General features: G+C 38.3%; 2 protein-coding genes across 3 annotated transcripts; one reads left to right on the forward strand and one right to left on the reverse strand.

Annotated features, from left to right (window-relative positions):
- Window positions 1-407: 407 nt before the first annotated feature.
- AcCoAS (acetyl coenzyme A synthase) lies at window positions 408-20,594 on the forward strand. Of its 2 annotated transcripts, XM_018504830.1 has the most exons (10): window positions 408-791; window positions 2,055-2,270; window positions 4,417-4,612; window positions 4,702-5,084; window positions 5,245-5,437; window positions 5,521-5,676; window positions 5,777-5,944; window positions 6,021-6,210; window positions 19,907-20,152; window positions 20,254-20,594. In XM_018504830.1, exons 1-10 carry the CDS (start codon window positions 703-705, stop codon window positions 20,448-20,450), a joined length of 2,034 nt encoding a protein of 677 aa, XP_018360332.1. In that variant the 5' UTR covers window positions 408-702; the 3' UTR covers window positions 20,451-20,594. The 2 variants fall into 2 exon arrangements, with proteins under 2 accessions (XP_018360332.1, XP_018360333.1); XM_018504831.1 differs by lacking the exons at window positions 408-791; window positions 2,055-2,270 and adding an exon at window positions 2,846-3,391.
- LOC108759396 (enolase) lies at window positions 6,275-8,206 on the reverse strand. The gene is given in 7 exon segments (XM_083287350.1): window positions 6,275-6,390; window positions 6,562-6,995; window positions 7,084-7,251; window positions 7,254-7,325; window positions 7,428-7,549; window positions 7,659-7,743; window positions 7,746-8,206. Coding segments are annotated over 7 exon segments (1,272 nt in total). The 5' UTR covers window positions 8,038-8,206; the 3' UTR covers window positions 6,275-6,291.
- Window positions 20,595-20,796: the final 202 nt, after the last annotated feature.

Consider the following 20,796-nt stretch of genomic DNA (forward strand, 5'->3'; position numbering starts at 1 on the left):
AGATCCGGACTTATAGCTGCTCTAGAGCAGCCTTCAACTTAAAATTTAAGCTTTCTGCAGGAATGAGACAAATACTAATTATTTACAGGCACGTAGGATAGCATTAAGATTTGCGAAAGCGAGACTTATTACGATTTGACATAATAAATTGATAAATTTAAAGGTGGCCATGGAAGTGAATTAGGGACAAAAAGAAGAAAACAGTTAATCACGTGAAAGAGGATATGTATATATCAAATGAAAAATATGAGAAAGTGACGCGCAGGAACGTATAAATCGGGTACGCCGATCATCATCGTGATTGCTCTAGTGCTCTCTCACCTGTTTTTACAAAATTGCTCAGTACTCACCGGTCTGTCTTGGTCCGGATCGTCGGCGTCGTCGCATGTCGCACCATTCGCAAATTGCAAATCGCACAGTGCACTAGATGCGTCGACCGTGTTGCGCGCGCTTTTCAGTCGAGGTTTATCGGTCAGGCCGGTAAAGTGGTGGAAAGCGAACTTAGTGGAGCTTAGTCACCACTAGCCAACAGTCGACTCGTTGCACCATCGTTGTTCCGTACACATTATACAAATATTACGAATATTACGACCTTTTCATTTTTACAGACATCTATCAATCTCAATAAATAGTTTGAACGAGGTTTCGAACGCGAAGACGAGAAAAAAATCAAAGAGTGAAAGAAAAAGGGAGAAGTGTAACATGGCGGATAAAATGTACTACCCCAATTCGGAGCTCACGAGAGAGGCGTACTGCGCTAGCATGGAACAATATAAGCAAATGCACGAAAAGTGAGTAGATATATGAACGAATTTAAATTCAATGTCGTACGTATGTATACATATGGGAGGAAGAGCTACCGTCGCGTGTCATTTAATTTGGAAGGTATAACGTTTGGCGACAAGCCGCGAACAGCCGCGAACGTCCAATATATACCTATCTATCGAGATACGGAAAGCATCATTGCGCGTTTACTGACGCGATTGTATAGTATATGTTGCAACACGCAAAAAGAATAGTGATAAAATAAGTGATGAAGATGTTGTAAATGCTAAAGATGTTGATTATTTTTTGGCTTATTGTTACTCGGATTGGAATCAATATAACGGTAAAAGAAAAAAAAACGAAACGAGTCGATGCAGGATTTTGAAGAAGATATTTACTTGTGAATGGTGAATTATAGATGTAGTTATTACGAGTTATTACAGAGTTGAATCGAATGTTAGATGAATCAGAGATAGCGTTTCAATTGTGTGAGATGATGATGTTTTTATCCGAACGATCAGCAGATGTAAATGGCATAAATAGAAGCGCGATCTGCGCGATATCGATCGATCTCGTTAGGGGTGGGACGAATTTCTCTCCATGGAGGAAGGAACGCTCCTTCGCGGACTGCTAGAAGTGCAGCTAAAAATGCAGAACGGAATACTCTTTCTCTACCTTAACATTTTTTTCCCTACGCTTCTTTAGTTCCGATTACATCGTAATTATTCGCTGCAATTTTTAATTGGTAAACGATCCAAGTAAATTTTTGAAATGAGGATTTTTTTGTTTCCAAGATTTATGTATATATCTAACTATAATAGCTGTAGTCTCTGCTGTTTCGAGTATAGATTATATTTACTTCATCCATAATATATTTCGTCGGAGAGGACTACGAACTCATCCAATTAATGCGGAAATACGACAATAATAATGTGCACAATTTGCGGGTGCACCGAACGTGCATAAATTTGTAAATAAAGTGAAATGAAGAATGCATTTCGTAAGAAAAGAGAAGTGGATCGATTCGTTAAACACGAATCTTTCAGCTCTTGTTACAATGATAATGTTAAAACTTTATTAAAGGAAATTCGAGATAAATTATGGTACATAACCAGTAAATTAAAAACAGTCCACAATTATTATTTATAATGTTTATACGTTTTTAATTTATTATAAATAATAATTGTAAATTATCAATGTATAATAATTATTGTTTTAGCGAAAAAGTAGCGAGGGAAATCATTTGCTATAGCTCGAATTGATATGAATTTGCTTTTTTTTTTATCCAGATCTATAAAGGAGCCGATGCAATTCTGGGGTGAAATCGCCAAACAATTTTATTGGGAAACGCCAGCGATCGAAGACAAGTTTTTCTCGTACAACTTCGATCTGAGCAAAGGTGACATTTTCATAAAGTGGATGGAGGGAGCATCGACAAATATAAGCTTCAATCTACTCGATAAAAATGTAAAGAGCGGAAATGGTGATAAAATAGCATTTTACTGGTAAGATGTAGGTAATTAAGGGTACGTTGATTGAATTAGCGAATTCAATGGCTAATTTGATCGCGCGCGGTTCGTTTCCATGCAAAAATATTATATATTCTCCAATAGTAGATGCAAGTCATTCGAACACGTTGAGCTTGCGTCGCTTACGCAAAATGGTATATTTCATTGTTGTAGCTAATATAATCAATGTCCATCTCGCGTTATCGTTTCTGTTACGGATCATTGAAATAACAGTAACACAGTTTTGTTCGTTGCTTTAACAGTTTTAACAGCAAATTAATGATAATAACTTCTCTCGCGATGAGAAATCTCTGGAAAGAGAAATTTGGTATATACATATACATGTCATGGTATTATATATGTGCGAAAGACGCACGAGCCGTGCGAGACACGAATGAAGAATGTGATCGTGAGTTTCGCGATATCACGCTTCATACATATTTTATTTCCGGCCTTCTTATGTCCTACGCCCGCGCCGTATCGGTCGTTCAGCCGTTCATCATCGATTACCATTTAAGAAAGTGTTGTATAACATAACATCCTACTAATTACATTTTGGAAAATCCAAGCTTTCAGAGTATTCCTTAATCGTGGAACGATCCGAACGCAATGATGCAACTTGTCGACTTTGTCGAGCGCACATGACGAGTTGAGATTGTTCAGTCGCGCAATCATGTCGTGAAATAATGTCCATCTATTTGTCGAAAAATTCGACACATGGCTTACACCTGCGCCTTCATTGGCCAGCGAGGCATCGCGCGCGATCACGTCATTTGTTGCGTCAGCTCCGTTGAGCCGCCAAGCTTCGCGTGAGCGCGCGACAGCACGATTCTCTCACGCGATTCACAGTGAAAACTTTTTATTTCTTGTTATGCTCTCGGAGATATCCGAGCAAAGTTTCAAAAATTTTTTTTTTTTTTCATATCTTGCGAACGTGCGAGCCCAAGATGCAAAGACTTGAAAAATTTGGCGATCTCGAATCTATGTTCATTCGCTCGCTCGACCGATCGTTGAAGGGAATATCAAGACGAAACTGATGAAAATATTGTAAAAATGCATTTAACTTCAAATGCGGATAGCATAAATTACAAGTAAAAATGCAAAGTACAAAACCGCGGGTACATATATATATATAATTAATCATACGCGCACCTACGCGCGCGCGCACGCGCGCACACGCACACACACACACACAATATAAATTAAACACCATTCAGCCCTGAGTTTAGAGAGGAAATTGAGATTGAGAGATGAAGGTCAGGCGCGCTTCACTTCACTAAAGGATAATAATACGTCGCTCAAAGATAGTATCACGCACGAGATTAATTGCAAATCTAGTTGAATGAGAAAGATGAGAAATTAGAAGACGCGCGATTGATACTGCAATGTCGTTAAATAATAAATATGTAAACGAATTAAATAATACATTTCGATTCGTCTTCACAAGTATTATCATTGTTGAATGTATTACGCTTTTTGTCTACCAATATATATACCGATACGGTTACCGCTATACAGTTATGAAAAAAGTCACGCACAATCATCTTATTAAGAATAATAATGCTAGGCGTTTTGTCGCGCACAATCAGTAGCGACCGATATATGTTATTGAAAAATATCACATTTATCGGTCGATTTACCTAATTTTTTCCTAGTTATTTGCACGATTCGCAATATCGTAACTAGACTCAGGTTTAACAAGTTTTGATCTTATGTAACATATATTCCGTTCTATAATTCTTGGTACATTAGCATGTAACATTACGCTTATATAGACGTAAAAGAGCCTTTAAAATATATGCGCAAATCTCTCTCTCTTTCTCTCTCTCTCTCTCTCTCTCTCTCTCTCTCTCTCTCTCTCTCTCATAACGCGACTCGAGGACGTTTTCAAGCTTCTTGTAGTTGCTCGAGATCTTTTAGTAGATCGTATACGTAAGATAAATTAAAATTGAAAAAAATGAAATTGACGTTAGTTGACTCACTCTATTGTACACAAGTGCGGGATATGTATATCCTTGCCGTTTTCTTTGAATTACGCTACGTGATTCGTATGCACGCGAGAATTAGAATATTGATACTTTTCATATTCTCTCGAATTGAATGAATTTTCATCGATATTTTGCTATATCCATTGTGTTGTCAGGGAAGGAAATGATCCGGAAGATTATTCGCGACTGACGTATAGAAAGTTACTCGAAGAGACGTGTAGATTTGCGAATGTTCTAAAATCAAAGGGTGTCTCTATGGGGGACAAAGTGGTGATTTACATGCCGATGATCTTGGAGCTACCGATCGCCATGCTGGCTTGTACGAGGATAGGGGCGATTCACAGCGTGGTGGTAAGTACAAATATCGATGAGATGGTATAAACATAAACGTCGCAATGAATAAAAAAGGAAAAAAGAATAATGTATACATAATCTCACAGTTTGCAGGATATTCGTCTGATTCATTGGCGGAACGTATCCTCGATTCTAAGGCCAAGGTTCTCATTACTACAGATGGCGTGTGGAGAGGCGAGAAATTACTCCTGTTGAAAAATATCTGCGATGAAGCTGTGGCAAAGGCCAAGAAGCATGGCCATCAACTTGAAAGCTGTATTGTCGTTGCGCATCTGAGAAGACTCAACAATCCACAGGGTAAGATGAAGGGAGTGAATGGCACTAGCAACGGTACAGCCATGGATGTCGCAAATGTTTCTTGGGACGATGATCGAGACGTTTGGTGGCATGATGAGATGGAGGATGCGGAAGCGAGCTGTTATCCAGTTTGGATGACCGCCGAGGATCCACTTTTTATCCTTTATACGAGGTACGTGTACCGTCCTTTCCTTCGTGTATTCATTCTGTCATACCTATATCGAGGCCAAATAAAAAGATAGAGTCGGTAATGGACAGAATTTTTCTCCAACACTCGTAGCTCTCCTAATTTGTTCTTGCTGAAAGGACTCTTGTTTTCTATAATCACGTAGCGGCTCTACTGGAAAACCAAAGGGCGTTCTCCATACTACCGCGGGATATCTGATCTATGCAGCAACAACTTTCAAATATGTTTTCGACTATCATCCAGGTGACATTTATTGGTGTACCGCTGATTGTGGCTGGATCACAGGACATACTTACGTAGTTTACGGTCCGTTGGCGAATGGCGCAACATCCGTTATAGTACGTATGCATTTTTCACATTTTTCTTACGTAGATCATTCTTGACTTTTTTATTCCTTCGGTCTGCACCTCATGGTTTACAGTTTGAAGGTATACCCTTCTATCCAGAAAATGATCGATATTGGTCCATCATCGATAAGTACAAGGTCACACAATTTTATACGGCACCAACGGCCATTAGATCACTAATGAAGTTTGGTGATGAACTTGTGAAGAAGCACAGTTTATCCACGCTTAAGGTACATCTCACTCATCAGTACTTACTCATCAGTAAAAAAAGAAAAGGAAATAAATGCTTAACATATACAGAGAACCTACACATACTTATACGCGTTTCAGGTCCTCGGTTCAGTCGGTGAACCAATCAATACCGAGGCTTGGCTTTGGTTTTATAATCTCGTTGGTCACGGCAAGTGCAGTATAGCAGACACGTTTTGGCAAACGGAAACTGGTGGTCATGTGATTACACCGTTCCCAGGTGCTACACCTATGAAGCCAGGCTCTGCAGTAAAGAATTTTTTCGTTAATAATTCCTTATAATAAATAATTTATTTCTGATATATGAAACGATATATATGTCTAGACGTTTCCTTTCTTCGGAGTTTTGCCGGAGCTTCTTGACGAGGATGGTCGTGTGATTGAAGGCGAAGGAGAGGGATACCTCGTTTTCCGTCGACCGTGGCCGGGTATGATGCGGACCCTCTATGGAAATCACCAACGTTTTCAAAATACATACTTCGATCGATTCAATGGATTTTATTGTACGGGAGATGGTAAGCGTTATCTGATCTTTCTGCTTTCCCCTTCATTGTTTTATATACATTTCAGTTAGTGGCACGTAACTATCCGCAAGATTATTTCATTAGATTTTGATATTTTATTCCAACGTATTTGGCATTTTTACCAAATTCCTCTTCAATCCTCAATATTTGATTATATTTGCTCATTCTTTCACCTCTGCAATTATCATAGCATTAAATGAATATGACTTTTATGTATCATAATTCTCGTTAGAGGAATGTTTTGGCTTTCGATTTAAAATTAATTTTAAACTCGGAGCACTTCTCTCTCTCATCCTTACTCTCACTCTCATTCTCAATGTTATAATTGCTCGCACCCTAATACCTGCAAGGTGCTCCAGCTTTGAATTGGCCAGCGGAAAGTCCAACCGCCAAATCTGCGATGAAATTGTCTTCTGTCTCACCATGGCTCGCACTCATGATATAACTCCAATTGTTGATTATCGCCATTCTCGCGCAATTAATGACTTCTGTCACAGTGCCGATCTGTGATATTCTCAAGACGAGACAGTTTGCTATTTCTATTGCTTCTTCGATTCTCTCGATATTCATTGCTGTGAGATCATCGCTGACTACTTGAATTCCTTGATGAGCAATTATTAACCAATTGTTCTAGTCTTCTTGATCGAAAGGATTTTTGATTGAGAATACCGCTGGGAATTTCGAGAGATATCTTAAATAGTGGTCCCTTAAGGCTTCTGCTTTCAAGTAATTAGTGGGATCGGAATCCTTCGTTTTGAATTCTAAGTCATATTTTTCTATGTGAATGTAAACATGAACTTTCTTTAGGATATGGTCCTAAGATAATTGTGTTTAAAAGGAGATCTTTTGAATATATAGCGAAACCTTCTTTATAAAAAGCGCTCGCTGCGACGTCCAGCGCTATTTTAATTTTTCCTTCGTAACCCGCGTCTCTGATGGACGCGTCTAAAAAGGTTAAAGTGGCCTTGTCGTTTTCCAAATCAGGAGCAAAGGCTCCATTGTCGTTAATCAGAAGCGGCTCTCATATTTGTTATCAATGATTTTTTTCTCTAGTACTTGATACATTTCGGTAGCCATTTTTATGGCATCGGCAAAACCCTCAGCACCTATATGCCATATAAAATGTCATAAAAAAACTAGCCAAATATTTTGACGTTTAACGATTAGATCTTATACTCGATTTTATATGCATGTACGCACGTCCTCACCTACGGGTAATATCATAAATTCTTGATACAATAAATTATTACCAGCATATCGTCCTCCGTTGATCATAAAACTTGGTACAGGTATGCATAATTTATTGTTTTCCGCTAATTCGGTAATGTATCTAAAATGTAAAAGGCCGAAAATAAGTAAACATATAAGTTGCTTTGTACAATGGATTAGATTAATTTATTCATAAGTCATAAGGTAAGGAATAGAATGGTACTAGTGACCTGTAAACCGGTAGACCTTTTTTAGCAGCATCGGCTTTGCAGCAGGCTACGGAGACTCCGAGGATAGCGTTAACTCCAAGTCTCGACCATCCAACTTGTTTAGCATCTCGTCTATTTCCGTTTGTTGACAAACCTCTAGCCTTGACTTTATCAGTTGACGAGTAATCACGTTGTTGATGATATCGACAACTTTGAATACTGAGCGACTGTGATAAGCCATCATGTTCTCATCTCGAATCTCGCGCGCCTGATTTGGATTAGGTAACATGGCAGAAGGTACCGATCTGAATAAGCCGATATCGGTGATCACATCGATTTCCAAAGTCGGTTCGCCCCTGCTATCAAATATCTGACGAGCTTTGATCTTTCGAAGTGCCATTTTATATTATTCGAAATTTGTATGTCACTTATGTATCGTTGAGGATTGAATTGAACTGTTGCTTTGCGTATTTCGTGAATGCGTAGTTCCCTCGATGTAATTACATTTTGGTAATTTTGATTAGGATTCAGATCAGGTGTGTATTCAGGACTTGTCAAAGTCGACTGTCTAATAGCGTTTTCGGCCCGATCGGGTTTGCACCAACCTGGGTTGGATTAATCTTTCCTATTGGTTGACGTCACCCGCTCTACCAATAGGAGAGCACAAAAGGCCATTAATCCAACCCAGATTGATGCAAACCTGGCCGGGCCGAAAACGCTATAATAGTGAAACACGATGGATTAGGTTTATAGTCTAATTCAGATAGAGAATTCAAGGTTCAAGCCGTGATGTAATGCAAGGTCTATAATAGAAATCGTTTGTAATAATCGTAAAGTCTGAAGAGGCGTAAGGAATTGACCAATCACTGTTGCGCGTTTATTCCTTAATTACGACTTAAGATTTTACGATCATTTATATATATATATATATACACGAGGGTCGTTTGAAAAGTTTTCAACCTCATCATGAAGATGGCGTTACTCGTCAAAGCCATGTAGGAATTCGAATGTAGAAATCTCAAGCAAGTACGCCAGGCTGGCAGATGTGCAATCAATCTTTATTTTTCGACAAACTCGTATACGTACGTACAAACTAGTCGGCAGATCTGGCGGAGGAGTGTGTCGCCAACGCCAATGCTATCGCTCGCAACTCCCTAGAGAATACGCGCATGCCAGATGAGAAACCCATGTAGGGTAGAGGGGCAAAGTCCCTACAGCCATTTTGGTATTATAATCTATGTGATTTACGAAAGATATCTGTGACAATTGTGGCCACTTTGGACGTTTAGTTCTTGTTTATAATAGGTAATTTCGAACCGGATTTACATAGTTCAACTTATAAGTATAGTTAATCTTAAATGTCAAAAAAAAAAAATTTTTGTGCGTTGCTACTACTTAATTAATTTTTAAAAACTAGAACTTAATTATTACAGTTTAGCGTTGTGGTCGAAATGAACATGCTTTTTGACCCGCGAGTAGGTTTTTAATACAGGCGGAAATGATTGTGTTGAGGTTGATGCGTCTGTTTGTGCACTTGTTTGTTGAACTGGTGTATTCGTTATCGGTACTTCGATTTCTGGTATAAAATATGCTGGTTTGAGTCTTTCTACCGATACATTGACTGTCTTGCCTTGAACGTTTAACGCGAACACCCTTTCTGAGATTCGTTGAACGATTGGTGCGGGCCCGAATACAGTCGTTCCAATGCTCGTTTGGCGTCATTACGCAAGAATACATGTGTACAACTGGCTAGGTCCTTATAATAAAAAGCGCGTTTTTTGTACTTATGTGTAACAGGTACAGGTTTACATTCTCGCATGAATGTACGAAAATCGTTTACAAAAATTTGAGGGTCTGGTGTGAAATCGTTGTCGGTCACGAATTCACCGGGAATTCTTAACGTAGTTCCGAACAAGAATTCGGCCGGGGACGCACCAGTATCCAGTCGGACTTGATTACGTAATCCTAGTAAAACTGTGGGCAGTAAATTAGCCCAATTCGAAGAGTTATGGCACATCAATGCGGCTTTCAAAGTACGATGCCATCGTTCGATCATTCCATTAACCGCGGGGTGATATGCGGTTGTGCGTACTCTTTCACACCCGGTCAATTGGAGAAGAGCGTTGAATATTTGGCTCTCAAATTGTTTTCCTTGATCGGTGGTTAAAATTTTGGGGACGCCGTAACGCGAAATCCAGTGATCGTAAAATGCGCGTGCAACTGTTTGGGTGGATATATCTGCTAATGGAATAGCCTCGGGCCATCTCGAGAAACGATCTATTATCGTTAGATAATAACGAAAACCTTGGCAAACTAGCAAGGGCCCGATCAAGTCCATATGGACGTGATCGAAACGTCCGTCTGGGGCTGTGAAGTCAGCAGGCAAAAGTTTAACATGGCGCGAGACTTTGGATTGCTGGCACTCTATACAATTTTTAGCCCATCTGGTTATGTCTCGATGCATATGCGGCCAGATGTATCTTTGACGGATGGTCTGTTATTTTCGCGCTGGGATGAGCGGGTGCGTGGAACATGTCAAAAACTGCGCCGTTGCGATACTGGTATATACGGTCTGAATGATTCGCCTGAAATTTCGCAATAAATTGACGAGTGTTCTGAACCCAGTATCAGTCTTTGTAATTTCATTGATGTTGTTGTAGATTTTAATAATTCTGGTGTTGAGGGTCATCTTTCTGAAGTTTGGCTAGTTCTAACAATTCGATTTCGCAGGGTAAACGCAGTGACTCGACCCGTGACAAGCTATCTGCGACGATATTCTCCTGGCCGGCTATGTGCGCGATGCAGGAGGTGAATTGCGAGATGAATGATAGTTGGCGAATCTGTCTCGGTGATGCTTTATCTGTGCGTTGATTGAACGCATAAACAAGAGGTTTGTGATCGGTGAGAATTGTAAACTGTCGTCCTTCTAGGGAGTGACGAAAATATTTAATGGCTTCGTAGATCGCGGTTAGTTCGCGGTCGTATGCGCTGTAGTTTTTCTGAGTGGGCGTGAATTTTCTCGAAAAAAATGCTAGAGGTTTCCATGCATTTCGGGAGCGTTGTTCAAGAACTGCGCCCATCGCGAAATCGGACGCATCAGTAGCTACGCGCAGTTCAGCATTCGGAGAAGGGTGTGCTAGTAGAGCGGCGTTGGCTAGACTGGCTTTACATTTCTCGAACGCGTTTTCTATTTCGTTCGTCCAATTGATGATGCGCTTGTCATTCTTTCGCGAATCTTTGAGGAATATGTGTAAGGGTGCTTGAAAAGACGCTGCATGACGTAAGCAACCGCGGTAAAAATTGAGCATACCGAGGAAACGACGCAAATCCGTAACTGATTTTAGCTTTGGAAATTTTTGAATAGCATTTACTTTTTCTGTTGAAGGTTTGCAGCCTTCGCTGTTAATGTGATGTCCTAAGAAGGTTAATTCTGATACGCCTATAACGCACTTGTCCGTATTTAACGATAGCCCAAATTTTTTTAATCTAGTAAGGACTATACGTAAGTGGCGTTTATGTTCCGCTAGGGAGGATGCGATTAGAATATCGTCTATGTACGAAAAGACAAAATCCAGGTCTTTAAGTGCTAGGTTTAGATAACGTTGAAACGTTTGCGCGGCGTTCCGCAATCCGAATGTCATTACTGTGAATTCATATAACTCGAAGGGAGTGATTACCGCCGTTTTCGGTATATCTTCTTCGGCTACGGGAACCTGATTGTAAGCTTTGAATAAATCTAAAGACGAAAATATACTTTTGCCATGTAAGTTGGCTGAAAAATTGTGCAAGTGCGGTACCGGGTACTTGTCGGGGACAGTCAGTGCGTTAAGGCGACGGTAATCATCACAGATTCTCGATTCCCCCATTTTTTTACGGACCATGTGGATGGGGCTTGCCCAGGGGCTACTGGATGGTCTGCAAATGCCGAGCTCTATCATACGTTTGAATTCTGCTTTAGCCGCTGTTAACTTATCTAGAGGTAACCGGCGTAGGCGTTCTGCAACCGGGGGGCCGGTTGTGGTGATGTGATGGTTAATGTCTCTAGGCGCGAACACGCGGTTTTGAGTGATGCCCGCTACTTCCGGGAATTCTCTGAGAATGTGTGCGAATTCAGAAGAACGGTCAATAATTGAGACGTTTAATATGGGTGTAGCTGTGACTTCTCCTTTGACTGAGAGCGCGGTAACTTGATCGGTAAGGGTGCGTTCGTGTAAATTAACTGATAAGCGATAGTGTTTTAATAAGTCGGCGCCTATAATGGCGAATGGGATATCTGCTACACAAAAATTCCAGATAATAGGTCTACGTAGCCCGAGATTCAACGTCAGGCAAATTTCACCGTAAGTTGCGACTCGCGTATTATTTGCTGCGTAGAGCTTCAAGTTAGTTTGTGTTTTAATATTGGTAGAGGAAACAGGGATAATTGATAATCCTGCACCCGTGTCAACAAGGAATTTACGCCCGGTGACTCTGTCGAATATGTGGAGACGGTTTTCCGTGATTTTACCTCCGCCGACCGCTTCCATCCGGGAAGGTTTCTTTAGTTTTCCTGGGTTGTTTTTCCGTCGATCCAATTACATGGCTGTTGACATCGGTATGCCTTATTGCCGAACTTACGGTGATAAAAACATTTTCCGTCCGCACTACGAGAGTGGTTACGTCTTCTCATCGGTTGACGGGAGTTACTTGGCGACTTAGATCGTGTACGAGATTTTCTTTCGCGTAGCAGGGTGTTCATGCCTTGAACTAACTGCTCTAAAAGCGAATGCTCAGGCGTCTTATTAATAGAACTAATTTGAGGAACGTGGTTACCTGCTGAGTCCTCGGTTTTTGAGCTGTTTATGGGAGCTAACGTGTTATTTGATGACACCGATTCCGCTATTTTATCTGCTATTGATGCGAGTTTATTGGGGTCAGACTCTTCGATCGTCGCCAAAATGGTGCGATAACTCTCCGGAAGTTGTTCGATGAACAATGTCTTAATGATATTGTCGGTAGCTTGGTTCCCAGCTAAATTTTTGAGCTCCTGCAGTAAATGAGATGGTTTTTTATCGCCGAGAACCTGTCCTTTTAATAACTGATGTAGTCTAGCGCCTTGAGAAATAGAGAAAACATTTAGTATGCGTTCCTTTATAGCGTCATATTTTCCGTTCGTAGGGGGATTTATAATTAAATCTTTGATATGAGGAAGAATTGCGGTATCCGCGTTCGCTAGTATAATGTGAAATCTAGTCGTGTCGTCTGTTACTTTTGCTACCTGGAAGGACGCTTCTACCGTGGCGAACCATACTTCTGGATCGTTTGCCCAGAAAGGTGGGATTTTGGGCACCCTGTACGCGTTTATTTGTCTCTTCCATTGCGCTAAAGCCGTTATCTGAATGATATAGTAACGTTTAGGTTACCGCGAGCTTACGTACTATTACGCAGACGCAATTGGAAAATGAGTGTTCGCGGGAGCAAAAAGAAAAGAAAATAATTAAAATTGTTGTACTAGGCCTTATTTGTAACTCGCAGTATACTATCGCTGTGGCTGCTTTGCTAGTGGTATTGTGAGCCTGGAGGTGTGAACTCGTCCAATGGCGGCGCGTTGCAATGGCCTCGTTCGTAGAGGAAATCTTTATTCGTCAATGGTGAAATGAAGGTTGGCTTCCTGGTCGTGGCTCTTCGTCTTGGAACCTGCTGCGATGCCCGTGGAATCGAGTGGTGATTTGAGGCTTGATTTCCCGTCTCTGCCGACCGTGTGCTCGGGTGCAAGTATGCCGGCGAGACTGTAACTCACTGTTGCATAGCGGCTCTTTTTCGATGTACCGCATCGGTTATTTCGTGTGATCGCCAATATATATAACTGGATCACGTCGGGGTCACCAGTGTAGGAATTCGAATGTAGAAATCTCAAGCAAGTACGCCAGGCTGGCAGATGTGCAATCAATCTTTATTTTTCGACAAACTCGTATACGTACGTACAAACTAGTCGGCAGATCTGGCGGAGGAGTGTGTCGCCAACGCCAATGCTATCGCTCGCAACTCCCTAGAGAATACGCGCATGCCAGATGAGAAACCCATGTAGGGTAGAGGGGCAAAGTCCCTACAGCCATTTTGGTATTATAATCTATGTGATTTACGAAAGATATCTGTGACAATTGTGGCCACTTTGGACGTTTAGTTCTTGTTTGACAATCATTTGTGTCGTCATTTTGTAAAAATGGAAAAAATTGAATATCGTGCTATAATTAAATTCTTGCATTTGAAAGGCAATACGTCTACACAAATTAAAGCCGAGTTGGACGCTGTTTACGGACACCCTGCCTCATCATTTGCCACCGTGAAAAGATGGGTAGCTAAATTTAAACGTGGTCGTACCAGCTTAGCTGATGATGAGCGTTCGGGATGGCCAACAATTGCGACCATTACCGATAACATCGAAGAAGTTTATCAAATGATAATGGACAACCGTCGAATTAAGATTAGGGAGATAGCAGAGGCTGTTGGCATATCAAAAGAACGTGTTTGTCATATATTGACTGAAGAATTAGGCATGCGTAAGTTAACCGCGCGTTGGGTGCCGCGCTTGCTCACTCTGGATCAAAAACGCATTCGAATGAACATTTCTAAGGCCCTGTTGTAGCGGTTTAAGCGAAACGAGTCGGACTTTTTGCGTCGATTAATAACGGTTGATGAAACTTGGATCCACCACTTCACTCCTGAAACGAAAGAACAATCAAAACAGTGGACTGCGAAGGGTGAACCTGCTCCGAAGAAAACGAAGACGGTTTTATCGGCGGGAAAGGTGATGGCGACTGTTTTTTGGGACAGTCATGGAATTGTGTTGATCGACTATCTTGAAAAAGGTAAAACAATAACAGGGACGTACTACGCATCATTGCTTGACAAGCTGAAGGCAGAAATTGAGAAAAAACGACCGCATTTGAAAAAGAAGAAAGTGTTCCATCAAGATAACGCACCATCTCACACTTCGGCGGTCGCTATGGTAAAAATTCACAAATTGCGGTTCGAATTAATTGACCACCGTATTCACCAGATCTGGTCCCCAGCGACTTTCTTCTGTTTCCTAGGCTCAAAGTTTGGCTCGGAAGACAGAAATTTTCATCAAACGAGGAGGTAATCGCATCCATAGACGCCTATTTTGCAAAGCAAGACGCTCAGTATTATTTGAATGGATTAAAGGGGTAGGAGCATCGCTGGAAAAAATGTATCGACTTAAAAGGAGACTATGTGGAAAAATAAAATTGGCTTAGGCTATGTTAGGCTCAAAACTTTTCAGACGACCCTCGTATGTACAAGGAATGGAAAGTTACTTTTTAAAAGTAACAAGTTACAGTTACTTTTGTTACCGAGTAAAAAAAGTAACAAGTTACCGTTACTAGTTACCGATTTTTAAAAGTAATTCGTTATGGGCCTTCTACAATAAAGCTGGCCGCACACGATGCATGATTTTCATGCTTACTCTCTTGCATGCTGACCAATGCATGTTACTTTGCTCGGTTCGCTGCATAAAGCTGGCCGCACACGATGCATGATTTCCTCCATAATAGGCTTACATGCTGCTGTGCCTGCTCTGATGCATGCTAAACATCTTGGTGCTTTGAGCGAAATATACTACCATCCTTGATTTCTGTGTTTGATATGGTGCATTATTTCATGCTCGTTTTCTTGCACACGCCAATCAAAACATTAAGAATCACTCACGTGATTGATTGATGTCATGCATATGTGAAATGTATAGGTTAAAACCACCACAGTTGCCACCTTCGTGTGATGACGTTTATGCAGCGAACCGAGCGAAGTAACATGCATTGATCAGCATGCAAGAGAGTAAGCATGAAAATCATGCATCGTGTGCGGCCAGCTTAAACGTCATCACACGAAGGTGACAACCGTGGTGGTTTTAATCTATACATTTCACATATGTATGACATCAATCAATCACGTGAGTGATTCTTAACGTTTTGATTGGCGTGTGCAAGAAAACGAGCATGAAATAATGCACCATATCAAACACAGAAATCAAGGATGGTAGTATACTTCGCTCAATGCACCAAGATGTTTAGCATGCATCAGAGCAGGCACAGCAGCATGTAAGCCCATTATGGAGGAAATCATGCATCGTGTGCGGCCAGTTTAAACCGCAAGTCAGAACGTCAGAAGTCTTAACTAGTCTTAACAAAATCGCTCAAGTTGACTATTGGCCAACTTCACCGATTATGACTTAAGATCGCTTAGAATTTCTGACTTGCGGCTTATTGTAGAAGGGCTATTACAGTTACCGTTACTTGAGAAAGTAACTTTTCCTTACTTTTCCGTTATTGTTTTTTAAATCTACGATCGCCAATCACAGCGAACGGGCCTAGGGGCTTCTCTAGTCTCAAGCGCTATGCACTGTAAAAAATTGTTGTGTAAAATTATAACTATTATAGTGGATAATTTTGAGACACACTATAATAGTTGCAAACGTCCACACATGCGTAAATTTGCAATATGCAAATAAAAATAATTTCTTGGTTTATAATTAAGCAGATTGTGGAAGTACAATTACAATATGTGTAGTTACAGGAACGATAATATGACAATACATTTCGCACTATATATTATTATACATTTAACAACAATACGCGAAAAATTTCTGTTATATTACGTAATATTACTAAAATTTGGATAATTATAGAAAATATTCAAAATATCCTGGTATTTACATAATTTTCAATATAAAATAAGATATATTTATAATTTATATAATAAAATTTACATAATTTTTGTGGACTTACATGATTTCTGTAAAATTGCATGATTTTTTATATATACAGGACTAGTCATCTCAGCTAACACAAAGTTACATGTAACGTACTCGTTAGTTGTAATTTCCCATTCAACAATATAACTGTAATATAACACGTGTTATATTACAGTTATATTGTTGAATGGGAAATTACAACGAGTATGTTACATGTAACTTTGTGTTAGCTGAGATGTAATCTATTTTACATCTATATGTGTAAAGAAATTTTTTTACAGTGTAAGTGGCTTGTGTCGTATCGTGTCCAATCATGTGCAAAATAACGATAAAAGTAACTGTAAAATTCGTTACCGTTACCAAAAAAATGTAACTTCGTTACCGTTACAGTTACCAAAGAAAAAAAGTAACGCAGTTACTAGTAAAGTTACCAAAAAAGTAACTTGTAACTGTAACTTCGTTACAAGTAACGAGTTACTTCCATTCCCTGAGTATCAGGAGACGCGGTAGCGGCTCCCGTCAAGTATATTTTTGTAGTACATAATAATATAATACCATGTCTCATGAAAGAGACGTTACAGGCTGTTTTGTTTAAACAAATTGATTATTAAAAAATGCATGTATTAGGGAAAACAGAATATAGATTTTTACAATTAAAATAAGATAATCATGTCCATAAGTGTACTTGATGCTTAGATATGAATATGTGCACGTATTTTTCAGCCCAAATTATGTCATTTATTCATTCAGATACGTCGTCGTCGTCGTCGGAAAATTTCGTCCCCTTTTACTATACTTTTTTTCAGCACTTTCTACATTTTTTCTGAATCTTTTCTACACCTCTTCTGCACTTTTTTACACTTATTTTCTGCACTTTTTCTGCACTATTTCTACACCTTTTCTGCACTTTTTCGACACCTTTTCTAAACTTGTTCTACATCTTTTCTGAACTTTTACTGCACCTCTTCTGCACTTTTTCCGCATCTCTCTCGCATCCTTCTGGCATCTCTTCCACATCTTTCATGTACCTTTTCTGCACTTTTTCTACAACAGTACCATATCTCTCTCGCACCTCTCCCGTATTAATTTCGCATTTCTTCTGCACCTCTCCGCATCTGAGTCTTACCGTTTCCGCAACTCTTTTGCACCTTTCCGTATCTTTTCCGTACTACTTCTACATTTCTTTTACATCTCTTCCGTATTTGTTCTGTACTTCTTCGCATCGTTTCTGCATATCTTTCCCAATTCTTCTACATTTCATCTGTCTGTATACATTATTTTATTTATTTATATATTTACTTTTATATCTATATTATCTATTCACCTATCGATGTTATCTATATCCATCTTCCAATATTTCATCTATTCACCTAATTACGTTTTTATTTGGCTATTTATGATATTTATCACCTGTCTACGTTCGAATAAGAGCATGCATGAGCAAATTGATAAAGACTGATTAATATGAAGAGATCAGATAGAACGAAATTATAAGCTGATAGTTTTTAATTAAACTAGAAAATGATAATGAAATAACGATATATTTCAAACAATATTCATTCGTTTATAATTTAATGTTTAACAAAAGGGAATTGTACGAAACCGAAATTATATACTGGTATTTGTTAACTAAGCTAGAAAATGATAATCAACCGGAAGATATTAAAAGTGTAAAAAAAAGGCATCAAGTATATTTTGCAATATCTTTACATAATCAAACAATTTTGTAAATATATGAAAATGATAACGAAAATAATACTTAGCAAAAATTCGTGAAATCTATCGGAAAAGACATTAAAAATGTAAAAAAAGGCGTCAAGTATATTTTGTAGAAAAAAGATTCCAAAAATAATGTCATAAAAAAAAGTCAAATAAAAATAATATTTCAAGTATCTCTATTTGAAAAGTCCTGTTGAACACAGTTCTCTGAACGGCATCTTGAAGGCTTTCTTATGATGTAGACGTCTTTTCGATATTCTTTAAGTCAAGACAATGTTGTATGGAATAATTTCTCACAATTATAATATACATACTACATAAAATACAGATAACATTTGAAGTGTATTAAGTATAACAACACATTAATGAGAGAACGAAATGCAATAGATAGCATAATGAGAGGCGCGGAAACTGAAAAGGGATTTTTACATCGATAACAAGTAGAACATTGTAGAAATAAAAAATCGGAAATGAGCAAGATCTCCAGCAGTAGCATACTTGACGCGCTCGTCTTGTTTATAATTGTAATTTAAAATAAAAATTGCTAAGACAGTCGTTCGCATCCTGACTTGTCAATAGTATATAGATATCAGTGACAATTAAAATTAATTACGATTTAATAAAATTGTAAATATTTTAATAAAATTAATGTTATAGTGTAATTCATTCTAATTCATTCTAGTTAGGAAAGAATATTAGCACATAGATAATGTAATTTCGAAATATATTACAAAGAATACATATAAATCCCAATTTCACGTATAACTCGCTTTTAAATCTATTTGATAATAAAGTCTCTAATCCGCAAATGAGTCGTGCATTGTTTCTAAAAAGTTTTATTAAGTAAGAAATATAATATTTAGATTTTTATTTTCATGAAAATCAAGTATAATTAAAGACAATAATATTATGTCGAGCAATAACTGCTAATATTTCTGTAATAAAAAAATATTACTAAGAGAGAGAGAGAGAGATAAAAAAATTTAAGGGTTAAGAATTTAGTATTAAGAAGTATTAAAAATTTTTCTTTATCTCATAGAAAAATATTTGTATGTGCACTTGTTAAATATGAAATATATCAATACTATAATAACAATTTTAATATATATAAAATTTTTTTAATTTGCGAAAAATAGTTTATAATTATAATAAAATATTTATTAAATTATTTGCATGAATCGAATTATGAACAAGACGGGCGCGTCAAGTATACTGCTGCTGGAGATCTTGCTCATTTCCGATTTTTTATTTTTACAATTTTCTACTTGTTATCGATGTAAAAATCCCTTTTCAGTTTCCGCGCTTCTCATTACGCTATCTATTGCATTTCGTTCTCTCATTAATGTGTTGTTATACTTAATACACTTCAAATGTCATCTGTACTTTGTATGTATATTGTAGTATGTATATTATAATTGTGAGAAATTATTCCATACAACACTGTCTTAAAGGATATCGAAAAGACGTCTACATCATAAGAAAGCCTTCAAGATGCCGTTCAGAGAACTGTGTTCTACGGGACTTTTCAAATAGAGATACTTGAAATATTATTTTGATTTCACTTCTTTTTTTATGGCATTATTTTTGGTATCTTTTTTCTGCAAAATATACTTGATGCCTTTTTTTTACATTTTTAATGTCTTTTCCGATATATATATATATATAGGAATTATTTTTCTCCGTCTTTATAAATTAAAACCTAACTTTTGCAAATTCATTTAACTTAATTTCGATTGCAATAAATGATGGAATAACACAAAAATGATGTAAATCTAATCTTTGTTTCAATTAACGATTTTAGGAGCGAGACGCGACGCAGATGGATATCTGTGGGTAACTGGTCGTATCGACGATATGTTAAACGTTTCCGGTCATTTAATGTCAACGGCTGAAGTGGAAAGTGTGTTGGCGGAACATTCTTCGGTAGCTGAAGCTGCAGTAGTCAGTAAATCGCATCCTGTTAAAGGTCAATGTCTATATTGTTTCATAACTCCGAACGCAGGGATGACATTCGACGAAAAATTGCAAATCGAGCTTAAAAAGAAAGGTAAGCCAATCGTAAGTTAATCGATTGGAGTATTTAATACTATTTTCTACTTAACACGTAACTAATATGCGCTATTTAATAAATTAATATAATTTGAATAGTACGCGAAAGAATTGGCCCATTTGCTCAACCGGATGTCATCCAACATGCTCCGGCTCTACCGAAAACAAGATCCGGCAAGATTATGAGACGTATGTTGAGAAAAATTGCAGCAGGCGATAGGAATATCGGAGACACGTCAACATTGGCCGATGAAACTATTATTCAACTTCTATTTGAATTAAGGCCATGTGTTTAAAACACATATTTCTTCTATTATAGGAAAATGAAAGTATCTTGGAAGAATTTTTCGTGTTGATCGTTTGCTGAATATCGGAAACATATATCGCACGATTTCCGAGAAATTTTATATAATATAAAAAATAATAGATTGCACATTGAAGCTAGTATATATATACATATATATATGTATAATATATATACATATGTATTCGCACGATATCAGAGACGCATACTTTTCAGTATCTTATCGTATATTCAGTCATCAATTTAACAATTACGAGCGTACAACTACAAAATGTATAAAATTGTCGTTCTTTTATCGGAATCAATCTGATATCGTCACTCTAATGTTATCATTCCAG

This window comes from Trachymyrmex cornetzi, unplaced genomic scaffold, assembly GCF_001594075.2.
Source record: "Trachymyrmex cornetzi isolate Tcor2-1 unplaced genomic scaffold, Tcor1.1 scaffold182, whole genome shotgun sequence".
NCBI classification, from domain to species: Eukaryota; Metazoa; Arthropoda; class Insecta; order Hymenoptera; family Formicidae; genus Trachymyrmex; species Trachymyrmex cornetzi.